Below are 23,370 nucleotides of genomic sequence, written 5' to 3'. Positions count from 1 at the left end.
AAAGCAGAAGCCTGTGTAACCTCTGTGTATGTGTGTAGGAAGGTGTTTCTCTCTGTTTCCCACAGAGACATAATCCCTAACTGGGGATTGTGTTTGGTATGACAGCATAATTACATGACTGGACTCCATGTGCTCGCGTTTGGGGCTGCTGTTGTGCCTAATAGTACCGTAATAATAAAACCTGAGGCCTGCTGAAACCAGATCAGCTTTACACATGGCTGAAATAAAAAGAACAGTCCCACTGATGTACATTTCCTTTATTTCAATCAATTACCTTCCTACAATTATGTTTCTTTGTTCCATACCAGGAAATAGGCAAGTGCTGAAGATAAAGTACTGCTGTACCCAGCTCCATCAACATTCACTCCAGTAACACCAACAACAGAAATTCAACAAATTAAATTGCTATTGAAAAATTCAGAAACCATATTGTAAACATTTGAAAAAAAGTGGCAGAGAGAAAAAAGAGAAGACAATCACCTACGTTTGTTTTAAAACTTTTGAGATAGATATGGCTTTAGTAAAAAATACTAACATAAATCTACAGGAAAGCTAATTTAATTTTGTTGCCAGAGAGGAAATCCATGACAGATTAGCTGAAATCAGGATCACCATTCACATGCTACAGACCTTCCTAAATGGCTGATGCCTTATATCGCACCCAGGGTTTGGATTCACTACATTTATTAAGAGGCGGAGGCAGCACACTGGCTTGTCAGGACATGGGAGCACGGCCCAGAATAAAGACCACGTGCTGCCAATCAGCTGCATGGAAGTACTGTGATTATTTGAGCACCATCTGCACAAATGTTGTGTGTATCTATCAGTGTTTAATCTCAAACGTGAAAAAAAAAAAGCACACTGCTACTGTAACTTTATAGAGAAAAAGAGAAAAAAAACACAACAGCAAACCAAACCAACCTGTCCCAAATCATACAACAGTTGGAAGAACAATTTAAAAAACTTAGTCACAACAAAGCTTTGATGTACAATTAAACAACTGCTGTTCATCAGCTATTCTACACAATTACAGCTTTTTGAAAAACATGAAAGTTTTGAATGCGTGTCTAGACTCGGGTTGTTACAAAGATTAGAGTATCTTTGAGATAATGCAGTCTCTCTGCCGACTTGTAAATTCCACAATGAAATGTTTTTGGCAAACTGTAAGCACAGTGGAAAAAGAACAGTAAAAGAAAGCAGTACAAGTTCAGAATTATGGAAGTCTCAGTATTCCTTTCATATCCAGAAGCACTGTTACTTGGCACATCAGATCGTTACTGTAACTGGAGACTAAGGCTGCAAAGCCAATCTAACCTTTCCCAATGGTTGGAATAACAAGCTGTATGAGAGCAGACCATAGTTAAGTCAATAAAGAAGCATCCATTCCACTGAAAATGTTTTGCACTGTTTACCAATCAAGGGGAGGTCGTCTGGGCTTCAAGCCCAGCAAGTCAGCTTGCACTGGGTATCTAAAAAAAAAGCCTTGATTTTTCTATCTCACACATTGCCAATAAATATTTTGGAATCAAACTTCAAAGGCTACCTTATTGATGATATTTAAGGAGGAAAAGAAAAAAATAATAATCAGATTACTTCCTGAACACCTTGGAAACCTGCATGTGAGTCCCAAACTGGGAAGGTGTCCCAGATAAAGTCACTGTGCATAATTGTAGCTCCTGACGTTGTGAAGTTTCAGATGCCTGCACTTCCACCTTACTCCAAGAAAATACTGTAACTGGAGCAGAGACAAGGAGATGGTTATTGAGATGGCAATACTTATTTCCAGATGAGAAAAATGTTTTTCCCTCTCCTATTAGAAAATGGGTGAAAAGAAAACGGAAAAGACTAGGTGTACAGTAAGCCACAAATGGCACTTTTCCTGTCAAGGATCCAAAGTATCAGGCAAACAATAGAAACACTCTGGCAAATTTTGCTGTAAAAATTGAAGATAGTGCTTTTTCTACTGTTAATGTCTGTCCTCCTGCCAGACACTGCACCCCACGAAGCCCAGCCTGTGCTGGCTGAGGAATTGATACGTGCTTTCTCCCACTTTTACAGCTGGAATATCAAAACCAGAAGCCATCACAGAAAATACAGAAAAGCCCACCTGCTGAGACAAAAATAACACTTCTATAAGGAAAGGTATGGTATTGTGGCAATGCATCTTGCCAGTAACAGAAGAGCACCAAAAAGTAGCCCACAAATACATAAGCTCTTTGGCAGATCATCGTATGTTTGTTTGGCAGTTCAGGTTTCTAAAATAGAGCGCTGCAGTATTTACAACAACGAAATAAAGGTATGAAATGGACAGGTATCAGTAGCTACAGGAGTGCTATGATACAGAAAAATAAATGATTATACAAGCTTTCTTACCTTGGGTCAATTACTTCTGGATAGGCACAAACCCTCAAAGTTTTAGAGTTGGAGCCAACGGCATATAAACTCCCACTGGGATGAAAGGCTACAGCTCTGACAGCTTGTGTGTCTTCTAGAGTATTAATGCATATGAACTGCTTTTTTGATTTGTCATCCTGTGTAGAAGGATAGCAGCTGTATTAGGTTCTTCAGCATAAAACTGGACATTTAAAAGCGGACATGACTTTTGCAGAGTAATATAGAACTATTGTAGCAAAGTATTAATAAAGTAACAGCACCCGCTAAGTTATTCAAATACGGACTTGTAAAACAACATCTACTCCAGGTCAAGGAATAGTGTACTTCAAAAAGTTATTTTCTTCAACCCACTTTTATAGCTAACATTAGATGAACATTTCTCACTCTCCCTCCAGGCTTCCAACAGCTTTTGTTCTTCTAAGCAGCCCAGAAACTTGGTATTACAGTTTGTTTCCATGTGAACACTTTTGATCCGTGTGAAACTTGCAAGGGGAAGGAACAAAGCTGTATTTTTACTGAAAACAGTCCAAGTCATAAACACAGTTCATAAAACAAATACAACACTCAACATAAGGATCAACTTTTCACCCTGTAGTTAACATGAAGTTATCCTTAAATTATGCTAAACTTTACTACATCATCCTCCTGATGACTTCATCACCACTTTTTTCTAAGATTTTTTGTCTGATACAGAAACTTTGGAAGGTACTCATTGCAAAATCATTTCCCTAAAATCAGACCATACTGACTGGAGTCCAAAAATCAAAGTTTCAACCTGGAGAACGCAAAACAATGGCTGTAAAAGACATCCTGCTGGAACCTCTGTTGTACAAGGAGAAGCTGTGACTGTTTGGCCTTGAGATCAGAAGGGCTTTTCAGGGCATGTGTAAATCTGAGTATATAAATACCTGACAGCAGTAATCAAGAAGATGGAGTAGACACTTCTCAGTGGTAGCCAGTGAAAGGAAAAGAAGCAGTGGACTCCAACTGAGATACAGGAAATTCCATTTAAACATTTTTGTTGTTTTAGAAACACCGTAAGGGTGGTCAGACACAGGAAGAGATTGTCCACAGAGGTTGGGGAGTCTCCATCCTTGGAGATATTAAAAAATACAAGTGACCCCAGCCTCAAGCCACCTGCTCTCATTGAGCCTTCTTTGAACAGTGGGTTTGGACTCTGTGTCCATATAACCCTTCCAGTCTCGATGGTGCTATGATTCTGTAGGTACTGCATCAACCAAAATTCATTCTGAGTATCTATTAATTATGAGAGGATGTCACATCCTCAGAATTAAATATTGAATCTTGTGAAAACACAAATTGTAAAGGACAATAAGAAAACTCACCTCATCGCCTCTTGTCCTAGCCACGTTTCCTGAAGAATCTTCCAACTGTGGCTGAGTGACAGCGTGTTCTGAGACACTGTTTTAATTTGGTGAAGAGTTCAAATTTGTAACAGAAAAAAACAATAGCAGGGACAGATTTGTTCGTAAGTATTTCTTGGACTACAGTTAGTCATTCTCAGACCTGACTAATCTGTGTGGACAAGTGTTATGTCTGATTCTTTATCATTAAACTATTATTTCTACAAGAGGTTGTCCTTTTTGCAGCAACTCCAGGCACTGAACAAGTGAATGCAAGTTAAGAATATTTGTTTTCATGCCATAACATAAGTAAAAGCATATATACAGATGTGTGGAAGAACAGTTGTTGCTTTCAGGTCAGCACTACCCTTTAGTTAACAGAAGAAATTTAGTTCCCACTCTGTCCTGCCCCTCTCTCCATCTGGTTTCTATTTCATAAAGCTTTCAGAACCTTAGTAGCATACAAAATAAACAAGAATTATACAAGTAAGACAGAATAAAAAGTGTGAAATTAAGAATAAGCATAAAATGTAAACCATAACAAATAACTACTATTTCTCATGTGTACTGTCAAAAAGAAAAGGATTTTATAATCCCTACAAAAATATATAATAAACACTGATCATGAGCTAAACACCTATATTCAAAGACAAATTCATTTGATAACTAGAAATAAATACAAACAGCTACTCCCATAGTGCTAACAGAAGGATATTTCCAATCCTGAAGAGTCCCTAATAACTTACTTTTGATTCCCCTGTACAGGTGACTCCTCAGAAAAGGGTATCTGATTAGCAGATCCACGCTTTCGAGGAGTGCTTGTATTAAAATTTTGGCTGTCCGTTGTTACCCTCTGACTAGCATCTGAAGGTGGTGATGTAAAGTTACTTGTTGGATTGGTAGATGCATTCGCTTTGCTCCCGTTACATTGCTGGCTAAGTGTTTGTACATCGTTTCCAAGACTGTCCATACCTATATTTAATTCTCCTAGTTTCTGGATAGATCTAATAACAAGGAAAAAAAAAAAAAGACAAAAAAAAAAAGACCACCAAACCAGATTATTATGAGAACTTGAGGAAGAACAGGAGTGGATGGAAGGAAAATCAACAAAATCCCCCAACCTGTTAAGAAACTGTTCAGTGAGATTCTGTTGCTGGTCAGCTCCATCTTCTTGATTCACACCTCCTTCCAACAACATCTGCTGGTACAGCTGTCGTTGTTGCTCTTTCTGTTCTAAGTGCTGCTGGTAACGTAGTCTTTGTCTGTAATACTCCTGAAACTGCTCTGTTGAATCACGGAGCTAAAACAAGATGAGAATTTCTGATGAAAGTTAAATAGTTAATTGTGGTATTTAACCTAAACATGCAATTTCCGGTTCATTATTTCACGACAGGCATCAAAACGCCAGCAAATTCTCCTCTAAGGAGCAATGCTTTCATTATTCCTTAAAACCAGACAACTTACATACTAGAAAAGGTAATCCCTGCCAGCCTGTCCTATTAACTGTTAAAGTAGTTCTGCCATAATTCAGGAAGAGAATCTTCCTTCCTACAAAACTTCCTAAGTATTACTCAATATCAAAACAAATAGGCGATTGGAAACTGAAAATAAAAATCAGAAAACAATGTAAGCCACATTCCAAATTCCAAATCATATTTACACTACAAATTTAGTATTTTCTGCCATGTTGACACATCCCTGCCATTAGTCTGCAGTGCTGATTTACCTCTCCCAGCAGCCAACCTTGAAGCGTGTCCTGGTTTTGGCTGGGATGGGGTTAATTTTCTTCTTGGTGGCTAGTGCAGTGCTGTGTGTTGGATTTGGTGTGGAAACAGTGTTGGTAACACACTGATGTTTTTGGTTGTTGCTAGGTAGTGCTTGTACTGGGTCTGGGACTTTTTGCCAGCAAGAGGGCTGGAGGGGCACGGGAACTTAGGGGGGACACAGCCAGGTCAGCTGGCCTGAGCTAGCCAAAGAGGTATTCAAACCATGGGATGTCATACTCTGTATATAAACTGGGCGGGTGGGGGGGTGGCCAGGGCTGACTGGCTGGGCATCTGTCAGTGGGTGGTGAGCAGCTGTGTGGCGCATCACTTTTCTCCCTTCCCTTTGGATTTTGTTCATCTCCTTCTCCCTCCTTTTCATTATAACTGTTACTGTAGCTATTATTATTGTTCTCATTTTTATTTTATCTCAATTATTAAACCATTTCTATCTTAACACTCGAGTTTTACATTCCTTCCCGACTCTCCTCTCCATCCCCTGGGTGACAGGGGAGTAAGTGAGCGGCTGCACAGCACTTAAGTTACCAGCTGGGGTTAAACCACAACAAAGCACTGCATCTTGTTTTTTAAATTGGTGCCTTGTTCTAACCTTAGAATTCCTTACTTTCTGGACTGAACACAAATACTTTGGCTTCCTTTCTTATGGTCTCTTCCCTTTTATGTACTATCTTTAGTTTCTCACACTGCCAGCTTGCCAGGACTCACTGCCTTCTGCATTCCTTAACCCTCAATTTCTCTCGGTGCTGCTAGTCTCAAATGCTACTATCATAAAACAGTTGAGAACAAGTTAAAAATGAACACACAAAAATATCCTGTAGAAAACCAAAAGTGTATTAGTCCAAAGCCAAAATATCAACACTGAAGTGCCAAACATTTTCTAAGGAAAAAAAACCTTAACTGCATGTTTACCAACTAGCAGGGAAAAAAGTAGTAGAACAGACAAAAAACCCACCTCGCCAAGGTTGTGGGTTTTTTTTGTTTTCAGAAGTGACATTTTGTCATCCAGTGAAGTCGTATACAGACATCCTGATAACATTGCATTAGTTCAGACAACTCATGCAGAGAATCTTTCTTCATAACTACGAGCCTTTGCATGTCTTTTAAATAAAAATACTTGCATTATGATTTTGTGTTCTCTGACAATTATTTTTTGGTTTATAGTACATTTCCTATTGCTGTTGCATTTGTAAAAGTTTTACAACCTTAGGTTTCCCTGAGATATCTGCAATTTAGAAACCCCGAAGTTACTGTTGGGAGTCTAGAAAGTATTTGTTCTCTGTATTTCAAATAGGTGAATTAATCCCCAGTCACTGAGTTATAATCCTTCTAAGCAACACTTATATTCTTGTCTGTATGTCTTTCCATAGCTGATACTTGTTTGTACCCAAACCAACACCTAAACCTAAGATATGTCGTCCAGATGCTCTACTCTATAAACACTGACTTTCTATTCAATCCCTCCGGGAACGATGAAAAAATAAAGCTATGAAAAGAAATTTAGATTAATTTCTTACTCACATAGATATAACACATATACCACTACAATATGGACAATAAAACAAGGAAATTGGACTGGGTACTACGTTCTTTTCCACTTGTGTGTAATTACCTGGCCAACATCTTCACCGCAGCACAACATCTCCTGTCCTCATTCTCTCCTAAAAACTCTGCATCCATTTTTTTGCCTTTTGAGGCCCACTCTGTTATACACCTAGTTAAGCTGTTTCCCCCTTCCCCTTATTCCCAATGCACATACACAACACCGCTGCAGCGGAGAAGTTACTTAGCAAAGTCCTTGAGGGGAGTGAAGTCCTCAGCTTTGGAGGACTTTGTTAATCCTCCAAGAGGCCCCATTGCCTCACTCAAGTATCCAGAGTCTACAAGAATATATAGCCCTGTCAAGACTAGACTGGTTTTCAGTACAATATAGATGTCATAAGCCAAGACAAAGTTTGCTTAAAAATCGAACTGGAGTCTGCAAACAAAACCGACCACATACTCAACGTTAGTCAACATTAGTGAATTAAGAGACAGATATTTAAAACTGTGGAAAAAGAGTAGAATAGGTAACAGTTTTCATTGTTTCCTACCGAACTATTATTTCGCTTTCCCCATATTGCTGTTAAGGTGAAAAAAGGTAAAAAAAAAAAAAAAGATAGTCAAGGGACAAGCCTTCAGAGATGAATCCCCCCCAAAAGGTAATATTATTGGATTCCAAAAAGCAAAGATACATTTACCAGGAAAGTATCAAATGTTAATTTCTCTGTGTTCTAGACAGAAAGTGATGTAAGATGACCTATGAACCTTGGTGCTAACACCAAAAATTGCAGACTACATGCCAGATTCCTTGCTAAAACACTAAGATGATTCCTAAGCATTGTTTAATCTACCATTGCTAGCTTTCAGTACTGCAAAGCATTTTTTTCTTTTAAAAATACATACAACAGTTTAGCAATACTGCTGACATGAGAAGGCACGCTAATCAGCTGCGTTACAGACTCAAATGACAGCAGAACTTTATACAATGGGGAATAAAGTAGTTTCTTATACAAGACAACACAATATTTTTACCAAAATAAAAACAAAATTCAAAGCAACCCATTGTCACACATGATGTTCCCAACACAAAGGCAAATCATTATGCAGGGATCAGAACACAGTTCAAAGGGCCTCTTTTTAAACAACCAACTACTACCTCATTTTTCTCTTGCTTGGCTGATGCCTGACACTGTGCTCCATTAAGTGGTTCATTTTCTGGAACTGAACTCTGGCACAAAGTCTCACTGCTGATGGGATGCTGTGGCTCCACGGGAGTATCACTTCTTGCAACAACATGGAAAAGAAGAGAAGCTTAACTGAGAAAAATTAACAGTAGAAAATCCCCTGATAAGTAGAGAAAGATAATATTCCAGAGTAAAATCTGGGAATACAAGTGTGCAAAGTACTTAAGTCACATAAAAATAAAAGATTTTGCTTCAGAAAAAAAATGCCACTTCCAAGGGGTTACACTGAACAACCCCCCCCCAAAAAAAAAAAAACAAAAAGCACAGTCAGTCAGCATGCTTTGTCCCCACATTTTGCAGAAAGCCTTGCCACCATGGGATATCCAAACCCCATGTTCTCTATCCCTATGCTTGTATTATATACTCTAACAAGTTACTAAGATCTTGTACTTCCAAAGCAATTACACGCATGGGAAGTATCAGATATACTACACCTATGTTTAACATCCATCAGCTTGAACACTCCTGAAAGTGCTACACAGGAAAGTATCAGTTTTGCTACTCTTTATTAAGTATTTCTGCACAGAATTCTTACAAAATGCTTTAGCAAACAGTAAGTGTGCTGATTAAAAGCCTTGGATTCCCATCTTAAGTTGGCAAAACTCAAAGTCCTTTACTCAGTGAGACTTGGAACAAAGCTCTTTAAGAAGTTTTTCCTGTACCTTCGTATAATAACAAAAGTGACTTAGCTGACTAAAGGACAAGTTATTGCTTGCTGAACACAAGGTATAAAAGAAATACTATGTTTCTGTCATGTGCAAGAGAAATCAAGAGCCAGATTTCCATAAAGCTCAGCTTCCAGCCTGGCAAATACTGCCATTTCATTTGGACACTTAAACTGCAGCTGGATTTTCTTCTGAAAAATTTAGTGCCTTCTTGACAGGTCTGCTTCCTTTAATCTAATTCTAACCTTCAAAAGATGTATTAATGAAAAACCATGTTAAGAACTATAAACATCACAATATGACATGAAAATGGCTATACAAAGAACTGCAGCAATTTACCACTTTATTTAGCCCACAAGATAACTATCTGTAAAAAATTATTCTAGCCCACTAATAATGGAAAAAGAAACAGGAAACTTTCAAGAATCAGTTTTAACATTGAACCCTGGGCTGTACGCACAAATGTTAAGATTTGTGCATACAGATCAGTAAAATTAGATTCACAATTCATCAGTATCTTCAGGATGCACACTTAAAAAATGTAACACACAGGATGTTTCCATAGCTACTTTCAAGATAAGCATTAATATATCAAAACATACAGTACTGTAAGAATTTCCATTATCATCTGGTGAACTGACATCAGTATGATGGTGTTTGTTTCCTTTTTATTGAGTTTAGTTACAGATGCTCTTTACCTTAACACAAGGTACAGAATGTCGTTGTAAGGCAAAACTAACAGAGGGTATCACCAGCTGCGGCCAGGTTTGACCACCACAGCTCTACAGCGTCCTCTGCTGGCCAGTGCGCCCAAGAGCAGCGCTGGTTCTCCAAGAGCCAAAAAAGCTGGCAGCTCCCTTCTAGCGAAGTATGGATGTAACATTTAGAAAGGGACAGAACTACTGATCAAAATAAAGGCCAAGCAAAACCACGATAAGCTCGTAGTTGACAAGAACCATTTCTCCTAGTTGCCAGGGCTCTTCTCTCAAAAGGTAAAAAGTACTAAGTCTTGATACAGGCTTTAGCTCTTCAGAAAGGAGAGAATTTTGCAGTCTACATTGCATTAGGTCATTAATAGCATTCACCGCTATCATAAAATATTAAGAAAAAAATACATTCAGCCACCTTATTCAGATTTGGTTTCAAAAAAAGCTAAGTAAATATTTAAGCTGAACTACTACTGTTAACAATTTAAGGAGTGTTACAATGATGACATAATAGTAATTTCCACTGACATCATTGGAACTACTTCTGTAAGTAAATTTTTGAAGTTTAGTCATTTACAGTGTCAGGACCAAAATTTACAGACAACTGAGGACAGAATGGGACGGGGAAAGAAGATGGAGTTACAACTATTCCACTGCCTCCATTTATTTATCCAGAATGAAAGAATTCAGTAAAATTGAGCATAAATTTTAGCTAGACTCTGTTACATAATCAGAGCATATTTGTACTCTGCACTAGGGTTTCAACTTCAAGAAAGTCCAAATTGAATCCACCAGGCTCAAGACCAAATATGAAAATCTACTTTGACTATAAAAGCATAAGGAAGAAAACTCCTTGAATACAGTTTTAAATACAACAAAATTTAAACAATCAAATTATGTTACAATTATGTCCAAAGTTACAATACAGGTGAAAACCCAGTAATACAAAGTGCAACATAAGCCAAAGTAAAAATAAAGCTACAGTCACACTTACCGCTCAGGTGATTCTTCAAAAATGCTGTGACACTCAGTATTCTCAAGCATGAGACTTCGGCTGAGATTCTGTACTCCTGGGTAATGGAAATTGGCAAAGGAGTGTGACATCGGAGAAGTTTTGGTCCCAAGGTCTGTGACTCGTTTATCGTGATTTGTTAATCCACATGATAGCCCATCTAATGCAGGGTTTAAGGAACGAGTCATGTAAGCATCTGCTGACTGAGGCCGTCTCATTGGGGATGATGGATAAGGAGAAAGTTTGCTGATAAGGGGTGTCAGAAGATCAGCATATGCAGCTTTTGTAGGCTTGAGGAGTTTATCAACATGAATATTGAGCATCTTCTGTTCAAAAGCGCAAGAAAAGACAGTAGCTGGCAGATTCTGCAGCCACGATAACAAGCTAAGGTCCAAGTCATCACATCCATTACCACACAAGAGATCAATGCCCAGCAATACTTCACTTTCTGTGATTTCTTCTCCCGTTGCTTTACTCTGACAGAATTCCACACAACATTCATAAAGCAATCCCTTCATTACAAGCTGAAATAAACGATTGTTACTTGCTTTAAAGCCAGCCTCACTCAGTTTTCTATCAGCAGGAATAAACTCTGCCACCATGACACAGGCTTCTTCAAAGCAGTGAACCCGTGCAGTGCTGGGATTCCAGTCCTTGAATTCTGCGTGGTTGGTCAAGCGAGGCAGCGTCAGCAGCAAACAGAGTTTACTATAGTCTTCCTTAGAGGGACAATATTCTTCCAACGCATGCAGGCACTGTACAGCCTCTCGCATTGTAAATTCCAGCTACAGAAATATTAATAGAACAGTTTGTAGTACATACATTTCTACAATAAAAGTTAGTTGAAGAACAGGCAGCAGCTCTGCTATCTTTCCTTTATTACTATTACTGTTCATATTTTGATTAAACTGCATACAATAGAGTCTGAAATTGCTGATGCAAATGTAGTTACAACAAAGCCAAGTTCCTGGATGTTTCGATTTCCTAAAATCCCCCACCAAGTCCCATTTCCCACAGATTTATGGAACTTCTTCATGTCACTGCAGGTTTGATAGGCTTAAAATTTTAATTTTGTAGCTAAAAGGCTGCAATTCTATTGTAGCACAGAAGGTTGTTTTCATTCTCAAAGCCAATTGACTTATTTCCCCCCTTTTTTAATTCTGTGAAAAGCTATTGGCAAAAATTACAAAAGGGTTGTAGATTTCTCTAGTTTCCAGAGATTAGCAACTTTGAGTTGCCTTTTATATTGAGATTTTCTGTTCCTTAGTCAAAAATGCTAAAAATGTTCAGAACATTCTCAGAAGTCCTCCATGAATGGAGGGCTTTAGTACAAAGCTTGTTGATAGCTCAAAGCCCACAAACCATGTTAAACAACGTAACTTGGAATTTTGAATTAAAGACTTAATACACACACCCCTTTACCCATGTTAACTAGCATCTGCTCAATACAGCCTTTCATTCACAACATGCCAAGACATTTGGTACCATTAAAAACAAAAAATAAAGGACATGAACCTGATTTTTTCTCTACTGCTACCTAATAACAGTATACAGATTGAGTGATTAGAGGAATAGTACACCTTCCCTTTCAAACTATATAAAGGCAGACTTACTTTTAGCTTTCTCTACACTGTCAAGAGAAGACCCTGAAGTTACAATGCATGTGTAATGGAATAAAGAATTAAAATCCTTTCAGTTTGGAAAATTAAATAGCCATAAACCTACTAGCATTCTTCATTTTTAATTTCATAACATTGTGTTAGAAATTTGATATACCTGTATTCTAGTTATTCATTTATGTCAATAACTAATTTCACAATCTGCACACCTTTGCCAGTTTATGTCCCTTCCAATATTGAAAACTTAAGTTCACAACTCCTGCTGTTTGCACATTTAACTGATTAAGTTTAAGATTAATTCAAATTGGAATCTTTCACCTGGTCCTGATTATGACAATAAATTTCTGTGATACCAAGGCTTGCTTTAGAATACTTTTGAGAAAGAGAGCCCTGTGCTTCAGTGTAATGGCCTGAAGTAAATCTCAGGATCAGAACCACAAACATGGCATGTGGTCAACTGATCTACTCTGCATGGGTTCCAGCAGCCCTTGTATATCTAATTCTGTTTGAGACCTGGGAGCCACATTAATTTCCAAAAGATACCAATTATTTTTTCCATTGTTCGTAAAACCATTTGGTAACAGCTAAAACTTGTGTCAGTGCTGGGAGCTTCTGCTCTGCCTTTAAATCAGAATATTTTCAGAGGCTCCCTGACAACAAACCCAGAGATTCCCAAACCAGAGACAATTCTTACATGCTGAGGCTCGTCTTCTGCTGACATTGCGTTGTTTACACATAAGGCTTCCAAGAACTTCTGCTTCATTATAATGTAACGAAACCTGCAGGTGAGAAATGAAATACTATACATCTTGCTCCGGTAGCTAAACGTTCTTTTAGAGACAAGCAGGGTATTTTACAGTAAATGGTTGAGTTAGGCATAGAAATTACAATGACAAGGAACTCTGATCTCAAATTTTAACGAATTGGTAACCACAAAGTTATTTTTTTAACAGGAAAGTCCTCTTTCAATTATTGCTTTCAAAAATATTACATTAAAGATATTAGAAGGCTAATAAGAAAAAGTAGTATAGCAATCTTACTCATGAACAGAAATATGACAGAGCAGCCTACTATAAAAAGATAGTACAACATGCACCTTATTCCTAAAGTGTATGGCAAATCAAAACTCATTATAGATTGTGTGCACATATTTTTCATAGTTTAAGAGAGAGACAGACAGACATGCACACACTTTAGGAAATGTATAGAGGTTAGAAAAACAAAAAACTAAGGTGAAAAAACTTAGAACTACTGCAATACTTAGAAATTTGCATGCTTTCCACAACTCAAAAAATTGAACTCTGACATACATTCCATTTTACCTTTTCTTGTCGAATTTTTCCATACATTCAAGGGGCTGAATAAATTGAAGAACCTCATCCCACTGACCATCAAGAATCAATTGCCTAGTAAAAGAAAGAGCCACTCCTTTAGTTTTACTCGACAAGAAAATCCTCCTTCTTTCTAAGTGTCTCATTTAAATATACAACAGGTGGTCAGCCTGCTTCAAAAAATTAATGCTTTGCACAGATGCCAAGATGACTATCTGATGTGACTAGTAGTAAGAGCAAAATCCAGGTCTCTTCTCAGTGTTTTGTAGAAATAACTGTATACTGGAATCACAAATATTACTTTCAAAGGCACATCAAAAAGGACAAAAATGGTCCTGTGTCTCCTGCTTTACCTGTAATTATTGTTAAGAAAAAAACCCCAAGACCCTTACTTGAAGAGTATGAATAAATAAATACATTGATTCAATGAACACATCCTGAGCAATGAAAGTGAACTTAAAAATGAGTTAATTTTAATTGTATAGATACTGCCGGGCCTATTTAATAAGGGGTGGGTGGGAAAACATACAGTTCCCATATTAAGAAGAGGGACAGCTTGGCAAGAACTATGCCGACAGAAGAGCTCCACCTCCAAGGCCAGTGGGCTGAACTGCACAAGTGGATCAGTTCAGTTTCTTCATACCCTCGTATCACACACAGAGTTCTCTATAAAAGGTCCAGATCAACAAGGAAGGGGTGAATTTCTAATTAGAGGTATAATCCAACTAAGCTAAGCATGAAACAAACAAGTAAGATTAATAACTGTAATATTTCTCTAATTCTTCTTTCATTTAATTTTATTCCAATATCCACGATTCTAATCAAAAGCAAATCCAGGTGAGTAATCTTGTTCAGTGATAGAATATATTTTATTATGTTTTAAGAAAAACTGGATACATTATTTTCTCATGCTTCTACAAAGTTATTAAGTTCCTTTGGCATGGAATAGAAAACAGCAATGCTAAAATAAAGTATGCATCTACAGAGACTCCTAATGATTTTGATGGTAGGTAGTACCCTGAATGGTAAATCACACCAGCTCTCACGCCTTGATGATAGCACAGACCCCTTTCGTATTACTAAATTTAATAGAAATGTATTATTTTGGAACGCAGATAGTATTTTTTGGGAAAAGCTTTGAAAACCACTCTACTCATCCTAGAACTTAGCCCTAGAATATTGTCAAAATATTTATTTTAGAAGTCAATAAACTACACATTCAGTTCCACGTGATACAGTAAGCAGGTAACAGATCTCTGATGCCAACAAGATCTTGCTCTCCTGATCTTGCTCTCCTGTTCCTGCTCATGTGCTTTCCCTGACTTACCCTGCATGAACACCAGCACTCGTTAAGATTCCTTCCCACTTTAATTCATTGGCATGCCAGAAAAATAACCAAGCTAAAATGAATGAACAAGCAAACAAACACAAAAATCTAACTCCACCTGTGTTGATGCTGCCTAGTCAGTTACTTGAAGTGGCTAACAGAAGGATGTTGTCAACTTCAGAACTGGAACATGATGCAGGGCTGGACCTCGGAACTGGGATCAGGAAGAAGCAGCATAAGGCAGCATAAGATGAGGGCAGAGATCTCCTGCTTAGCGGCACGGGGCTGCCCAACTGTGTGTTATTATATATATGGTATTTAAGCACCAGAGAAAGATGTCCTACCTTAGAAAAAGCATGTCATCCGAAAACAAGCCATTTATGACCCCGCTTTCTTTCTCAAGTGCCAGCATACTGATATGAAGTTTCCTCGAGTTCAGAAAATCTAATATTAGTTTAATTATTTCAGCTTCTTTAACATTCACTGTTTCTTCAGCCGTCATGATGGCAGCCTAAAAGGGAAGAGAGAATTTTAGCTATGATCAGTATCTTATGTTCTGCTTGGTTGATGAATGTTGGCTACTAAAAAAATAAAAATACAGCTTTATATGACAGAATATTGTAGCATTACAAGAATTAAATAGACAAGATTAGCAAATTGATTTTAAGAGATTGATTATGAAGCCACAATTAAGACCTAACAATATATCTGTACCTTTTCTATTCCTGTCCTATGCATATACAGGGGCACAGATAAACAAACCTATCAAGAAATCAATCCTCTTGCAGTGTGAAAATATTGTGCTTACCACGTTTGCAAAATGTGAAATTTTCCCTTCTGAAATGCAAACACTGAAGTTCAAAGAGCATAAAAATGAGCCAGTTACTATGTCATTATCTAGAGATCTTAAATATAAACTTAAATGTTTCTAACACATACAAAAACCACAGCATGCTAAAAATGCAGTGTCCCCCCTACCCCATTTTTTAAGTAGTGTGTGTGACAATTAAGCTAGGTGTTTTGATTCCTCGTCCAGGACACCTATTTCTATCTACGTGCTTTATGAAGAATCTAAAGCTGCAAACCCAAGGTGGCCTAAGCCAGTTTGACCACTGACTGCCAGTCCCATTCACTCACCTGCGTCCCTCACTCTCCCTGAGCACTTCTCACCTTTTGTCACTGTGTTAGCTTTTCCACCAACTCATGTATTGAAGTGGCTCAATGACCTAAAGAGCTTTCCAACCAGCAGACAGGAAAAGCGGGAAGATGCAGCTGGGGCAGTGATAGGCCAGGGCCCCGGCTGCCAGCAGTCAGCTTGTTTCAAGCTCCCGTGGACACAACGTCCAAGCTCCTTTGCAACACAATTCCTGCGTGGATGTGAGAGTATTCCATGTACTTCTCTTAGGAAACCTAAAATAAATCCTGCTCCTGACTAACTCTTGCACGGCTCCTTAAGTACAATTTAAAGTACAGGCTGTTCAACTTTTTTTTTTTTTTTTTTTAAACCTTAAAAAGGCTTTACAGCTGTAGCTCCCAAGTTGATCTGCTGAAAACTATCTGGGGATATGGGGAGAAACCCTGTAACACAGCCAAGCCACGTAGCATCACCTCATCAGAAGCTCTTCAAAAAAAGCCAGCAGCTACAAGAGTGCTACTTCACATTTGGAAAAATTCAACTTAAGCCCGTGTTACTGCAGAAAGGAGCAGTCCCTCTTCTCACCTCTGCACTCAGCCATACATTCCCAGCCATTTCATGGCAGCCACAATGGAGCTATATGGTTAGCTAGATCACTCCTCTGATCCAGGTGCAAATTAAACATTTTTTCACTCTGGACACAAGGGCACTAATGCTGACACAAGGAACTGACAGAGCTTTGCTTTCTGCCAGTAGCAGCAAAGTCTTAACCCGTCTTAAATTGATAATAACAGTGCACCAAAAAGCAGGGAAGCAGCCACTATCAGCAATGAACCGTCAGCAGGAGGCAATATCCCCAGGAAAAAGGATAGACGGTGGAATAGCAGTGATCAGTAAAGTTAATAAATAGAGATGACAATACTGAGCAAGATGTCCACAAAAATAGGTTATAGTTACCCCAGCTGCTACCCCTTTTAATTCAAAAGCGAAAATAAAAATACTTCTTAGTTCCCTCATGCAACCATTTACTTAGGCAGAAACCTAGCAACTACAGAAGACAACCAGCTGCAGGTAACTTAGCTCCCACAACAAGCTGGAGAGATGATGCAGCCTCCAGATACCTCAGCCTTGGAGAACTGTAGCCCATAAGCTAGTTACCCATCTCTTATTAGGAAAGGTGCACAGACAATACTAATAAGAAATCAAAGAACAGATATAAAAAGTTACAGCAATCCAAGTAAGACACTCAAAGTATTAACAAGAAATTAATTATTTACTGGAGAAGGGGGGAAGACACAAACACTCCAGTGAAACTTTTCACTGATCATAATAGACCAATGCTAATGAACTTGAAGCGATACAAAACATTAGGCATTAATAAGAGGGGGTTTTATACTACATTGTCTAAATCCCCAAGTTTTCCATCTTCCTCACAGCTGTATGCCAACTTTTTTCCAAGTTTTTGTCAGAACATTTGACTAGGAAAGCATTCGATTACAGCAGCACAGTTTATTTTGGAACTAGAGAGACCCAATTGTGCCAGATGAAATGGCCTAGCTTTTTTTTAAAAAAAATGGCTGGGTTTAATTCTCATTGTAGTCACAGAAGACTCCAATCAGCAAGTTCTTGATGGGTCTCATGGAAGACACACCCAGAGACCACCTGCCCACTCTCAGCCAGTGAAGTCAGAGGAAGAAACTAAAATCTGTCTTGCAGAAAGTTTTGCTGCAGGAAAGAAAGCAGATAGACACACAAATCCAAAGCCAGAACTTGTAGAAAGAGGTTTTTTCCTTACGTTTTAGCACTATTTCAACTTCCCGTTTTGGCAACTGGATATGGATTTTTGGTCCCGGAGGAGAAAAAAAAAAAAAAAAGAAAAAAAAAAATCAACCCTACCCCTATAGGGTGAAGGAAGAAACCAACACACATTTAACCAGCAGTTTAGCATTAACATCCTAATTCCCAACCTAACCTAATGCATCTGCATTTCTCTTTTGTTACATTTTATGGCACTGGTGATTTTTATAGAAGTTAAATTAACTTCCTTGCCAAAAGACAAAGTAAAACTTAGACAAAGCTATATTGAGACTTCTCATCAGAAAACTGCTAGAAAAATTCAGACCAAGATTCCCTTTGAAGAAAGGAACACGCAGTTCAGCTTTCTTTGCAATTGTATCTGCCGGACTCAAGTCTAAACAGGAAGCCACCCTACAAAGCTTCAAGATTGTTTTAAAATTAATTATTTATATATTCTTTTGATTTAAAAAATGAGCATAATCAGTACAACTTAGCAACAACATTAAGTAAAAACTAGCAACTGCAAGAACTTGTCTTCCATTTTCCACTGTAGTTTTAAAAGAACAGGTTTGTCCTGAACATGAAGCCTTTGCCAATTCTAACACTTCATTTATGTTATTTATGTTGCCCACGTAACTTTGGCTAAAGGATGATCAGCACCCTCCATTTTGATATGGGACTTTTAACAACACTTTAGGGGGCCTGTTCAGGAAAATATAATATCCAAACATAATTTGGATACTGAACTGGAGTCAAAGCACACCGATAAGCCCATATATTAACAATATTTTGAAAATACTTAGTGTGCATTTGCTGTCAGATCAATACAATTAGCTAGAAAACAATGGTAAACCTACTAGAGAAGATTTTCACGTAACTGATGTCTTTTTAGGCTGATGAGCTCAGGCTTCCCTTATATGCATTATACTGTCAGAATAACAAGCGATGCTGTAACACTACCATGAAATTATAAATACACATAGGCTTATACATCACCCCCTATGAAATATACCAGTTTTTCTGACATTCAGTGGTATGTTTATAAATAAAAACAATAATAATTAAAAAGCAAAGAACAGCAGGGAAACTCAAGATTAGAGCTCAAGCTGCATCTTTGGTCCATCCCACTATATTGCTTTCTGCCAGCACATATGGCATGTAACATTACAATCTGATCAGCTCAAGCACTAACACTCAAGAATGACTGAAGCACAGCATTAGCTTGAGGTAGAAATGAAAGTAAATAAGAATTAGAGCTTAACGTTTCAGGTGCCTTTTACCAATCAGTTTTTTGCTACAACCTTCTTATCTTACCCAGTCTTTTCAAAACAGCATTTTCCATGACTGTCCTCCTTCCTTCATTCTTCTATTCACTTCCCCCTATCCTCCCCTAGTTTAGTCTTGCCATTTGTTATCTTCCTAATAAATCTACATAAAGGAAAAGACCCAAACACCTTCTTGCCACGAACACAGCACGTATTTTTCTATAGCTTCAATGGACTTTTAAACAAGCTCTTCAGAACACAGACCACCTACTCCTAAGTTCTCCAGACAGGTTTCACTCTTGTTCTGTCATCTCATGTTCTAAGAACATGGCAAAAGCAACAGTCTTCTCATGTTGTTATAAGCACAGAAAACAATCCTTTTTAAAAAAATAAATGTATACACCTATGCATATAAATATACTATCAGGAAAATGTTTACAAACTAGAGGTGTCTAAAAAAGCACCTAAATTATCTTTCTCTAAGTTACCTCCCTCAGAAGAAATTTAAAATGTATATACATTCATGTGAGAGAAAGTTGAAATAAGGTTTAATATCCTGGAAAACAAGTAAATAGTGAAGGAATAATTTTTATTTTAGAACTGTGTTATTTATAATCTGAAACAGATCGCTGATAGTATACAATAAGCATTCACAAAACTGGGCAAGGAATGTAAGACCTCCAACTACTCAAATACAAGAAAGAAATATTACAGTTCAAATGTTAAGTGTCATACTGAGCATGGGGCAGTACGTTTAATGGGAGAAGTGAAACCTAATTACAAGTCTCGGTTCACTGACTTCAACGAATGCTGCAATGCATATCCATAACATCAGCGTCCTGGTAAGCTACGTCACAGAAAAACTGAATGTGAACAGCTAATACATATTTAAAAGGCTGGCTGTTTTGCATTAAGTTATTTCACCTTTTAATTTATCCCACAGTCACTTACATACGAACCTTGGGCATACCCAGAGGCCACTCTGGAGTTCTGCCTACAAAGGCCCCACAGGGGACCCTGGGCCCAGTCAGTACCCAGTGGTTCCATTTCTGACATGCCCTCAATCATCTTCCAGTTATTCTAAATCAAAAGAATTTACAAAAACAAATAAAAATTTTAAAAAGTCTATAGGCCAAATTTTTTTGTTACAATTGATTCCCCCAACAGTCACTGCAACTCACTGACACCCACCTTACCCTAAGAGACTGTGCGATTCATTATTTCAAACAATGTCGAACGTATTAGGTTCTTAACAGAAAACCTTCACCAAACTTTGTACAGCTGAACTTTACGACTGAAACCTTTCTCTACTCCAATACGTAACAAATAAGCATCCTCTTGTGTACTAGCCTTCTCCTCCTCACAGATTTTTCACTAGCTTGTCCTCCAGTAATCCTTTTTTTTTTTTTTTTTTTTTTTTTTTTTTTTTTTTTTTTTTTTTAAACCCTGCTTAGGTCAGCTGTTGCTTTAGAGCCACCGCGGTAATGCTCACCGCCCCGCGCTCTAGCGCGACGAGCAGGGCTCTTCGCATCCATCACCCCCGCAGGAACGCTCGCTCGCACTTCACCCGGCGCGTTCTGTATCGTCAGTGCCAAGAGGGGACATTAAATTATACAATACTTCCACGTTAAAGTGAAAGAGGAATGCAGAAAAATAAAGAATATAAGCAAGTCACACGGACTAGGGACGAACGCGTTCCCACTGCAAAAAAAACCACAACTGCACTTGCTCCCGATTTTTTTTTCTTTTCCTCTTCTCGCGCAGTTCCAGACGAAATCCCCCCCCCCGGCTGGCGACAGGGCTGGGCGCCGCACCGCGGCCCACACCGCGCCGAGCCCCGCCCGGCCCCCGCAACCGGGCACAGCCCGCGCCCGCCTCGGCCCCCGCCGCGGCCCCCACCGCCCGCCCGCCACAACAAAGGGACGGCGCCGGTCAGGCGTCGCCGCCGCAGCGGCAGCCGGGACGATGCTCCCCTCGGAGGCGCGGCCGTGCCCGCAGCCTGGGCCGGGACGCGGGCGGCCCCTCGCCGAGGTAGCCCCGGGGCCGCCAGGCAGCGCCCACCTCACGGCGCTGCGATAGCGGCCCCTGCCGCGCCGCCGGTCCGTCGGCCCCGGCCCCTCCGCGGCGCGGTCCCCCGCCCTCCGTCCCGCCCGCCAGGCGCTCACCTGAGGGGCCCAGCGGCCCGGTCGCGCCGTCGGCAGTAGGGGCTGAGGGGAAGATGGCGGCGGGGCAGGCCCGGTGCCGGTGTCTCGCTCCCGCTCGACTGCGCACAGGAGCTGCGGCTGCCCCCAGCCCTCGGCACCGACTACCCGGCGCGCGGCGCCCCAGGACTCACCCGCCCCGCGCCGCCCCGGTCGGGGTGCCCGCGCCGCTGCCTGAGTGGAAAGCGAGAGGGGGCGGGCGGGGGCCGGCCCGGCTGGGCACCGCCCGCGCCGCGGGGGCGGGAGGGACAGATGGTGGCGACCGCCGCCGCGCTGGGGCGGGGCCTGCTTTGTTAGCGCCGGGCTGGGGGTGCCGGGGTTGCAGCCGCCAGCCCCGGCAAGCCGAGACTCCGCGAAGGCTCCGGGCCTGTCCCGGGGGAGCGGCGGGCGCCTCCCCGGCGGTCGAGGAACGGCTCTGACGGGGAGGGTCGGTGCCGCGAGGACTACTCGTAGGCGACTTGGTGTCCAGCCAGGCGGGGCTGTGCGGCCCCGGCCCTTCCCCGCCCCGCCCGGGGTGCGCTGCCCGCTGTCGCCGGCCCGGGGCTCCCCGTGGCCGGTGCCGCCGCCGGGACGGGCGGAACCCAGCGCGTGCTTCGCAGGGCTCAGGCCTGCGCTGCGCGTCCGCGGCGGGACGATGCGTTTCGGTATAACGTGACTTGTGCCGGTGTTTGTCACCCCGCGGCGCCCCCGCGGTGTGGCTGATCGCAGGGCCCGCCTCGAGGTGCAGCAGCCCCGTTACAGCGCTGCTGCAGCACTGGCAAACCCCCGCGGGCGCTGCGCAGCGCACGGGCAGGCCTTGTCAGCATGGAGACGGTGACAGTTTTCTGACAAAGGGTGTACCAGAGATCCGATTTTAATTTTTTAATATTTTTTTTTTATTACGCAGGTATGACACGTATCAGAGATTCAGGGAAGGCTGCCAGGGATTTATCCGCGCTGATGGTTAGCAATGTGAAGAACCACAGTCAGTCCGAGTCCGCTCGCAGACTGTTCTGCTGCGGGTCAGCTGAAGGGCAGAGCGGAATCACGCTGTTGCCACCCCCTGCTCTCCTTTCCGCAAAGAAATACAGAGAAATGTCCCAACAGCTGCCCAGCAAGGACTGCCACTGGGTTGCACGGGAGGGCTCTGCCAGGGATGAGCAAGGAGTGTGGAACTTGATGGTTCCTTCTGCGACACTCAGGTCCTGGCACTGCGTCCCAGGAAGCTTGATTTGCTAGTAAAACACCAAATCCTTCCATTTATTTCTAAAGCTATCGCTTGATGCTCAGTTGCCTTTGGAGGCACTGATTAATAGAAAATGTAATTATAGAAATGTAACCATTTCCCAATACATACAGTACAATCGTGATAGAAATCAGAGGGAACCTGGAAAAACAAGATGACTTTAATTGCCTAAACAAATACACTTAGTTAAGAAAAGTCCATTTTAAACTCTTTAATCTACAAAACACTAGGTAAACACACATGCTTTTAAATGTAATCTTCGTTTCACAGTGGCGTTACTGTGGTTTACCTCTTTTGTGCAATAGCTTTGTTTTCAGTGGAAGTCTTAAGATCAAATCTGTGACTGTCTCTCTGGAGGGTGAGAGTTTTGGGTTGAAAGAAGGGTAAAGCTTCTCCCCAGTTATAGACCCGAAAGGAAGAGTAAATTCTGAATTTAAATACTCTGTTTCCTGCTCAGAATGACGGGCCTTTCACAAGGAAGTAGAAAATTCCTGTAGTTGGGAAAAAGATTTCAAGAACTGAGTATCCATCCTCAGGAAGAGGTATGAAAGAATACATAGCATTACTTGATGCACCTGCTTTGGGGGGCAGTCGCAGTGCTCTTCAATGTTTGTGAGGATACACAGTAGCATCCTATTGGAAAAGGGCAAGTGGGAGACCCTGTTCTCTGGTTGTTCCTTACCTTTTTACTCAGGCATAGAAAGATGTTTTTGGGATGGCCTCATCTTGCTTTGAACTCCCTAGTCATTATTGCAAAGAAG

The 23,370-nt window shown here is 40.6% G+C and overlaps 1 protein-coding gene across 6 annotated transcripts in view; it reads right to left on the bottom strand.

The window, feature by feature from the left end:
• The window catches only part of WDR47 (WD repeat domain 47), a 28,025-nt gene extending 5,964 nt beyond the window's left edge, over window positions 1-22,061 (bottom strand). Inside the window, exons 1-10 of one of the 6 annotated variants that reach the window (XM_080406789.1) lie at window positions 21,349-22,061; window positions 15,331-15,497; window positions 13,651-13,734; window positions 13,023-13,107; window positions 10,692-11,494; window positions 8,235-8,364; window positions 4,880-5,058; window positions 4,505-4,762; window positions 3,741-3,816; window positions 2,374-2,531 (exon numbers count right to left, since the gene is read on the bottom strand). In XM_080406789.1, the coding sequence (XP_080262915.1) occupies window positions 2,374-2,531; window positions 3,741-3,816; window positions 4,505-4,762; window positions 4,880-5,058; window positions 8,235-8,364; window positions 10,692-11,494; window positions 13,023-13,107; window positions 13,651-13,734; window positions 15,331-15,488 (1,931 nt within the window). In that variant the 5' untranslated portion in view covers window positions 15,489-15,497; window positions 21,349-22,061. Of the gene's footprint in view, window positions 1-2,373; window positions 2,532-3,740; window positions 3,817-4,504; window positions 4,763-4,879; window positions 5,059-8,234; window positions 8,365-10,691; window positions 11,495-13,022; window positions 13,108-13,650; window positions 13,735-15,330; window positions 15,498-20,142; window positions 20,258-21,348 lie in introns of those variants that run through there. The other 5 variants (XM_080406791.1, XM_080406790.1, XM_080406792.1 and 2 more) reach the window with 5 other exon arrangements.
• Between the last annotated feature and the right edge of the window lie 1,309 nt (window positions 22,062-23,370).

This window comes from Falco punctatus (assembly GCF_963210335.1).
Source record: "Falco punctatus genome assembly, chromosome: 11".
In the NCBI taxonomy this organism is placed as follows: domain Eukaryota; kingdom Metazoa; phylum Chordata; class Aves; order Falconiformes; family Falconidae; genus Falco; species Falco punctatus.
The sequence above is the reverse complement of the archived record's forward strand: the minus strand, read 5'-3'. Positions and strand labels throughout refer to the sequence as shown.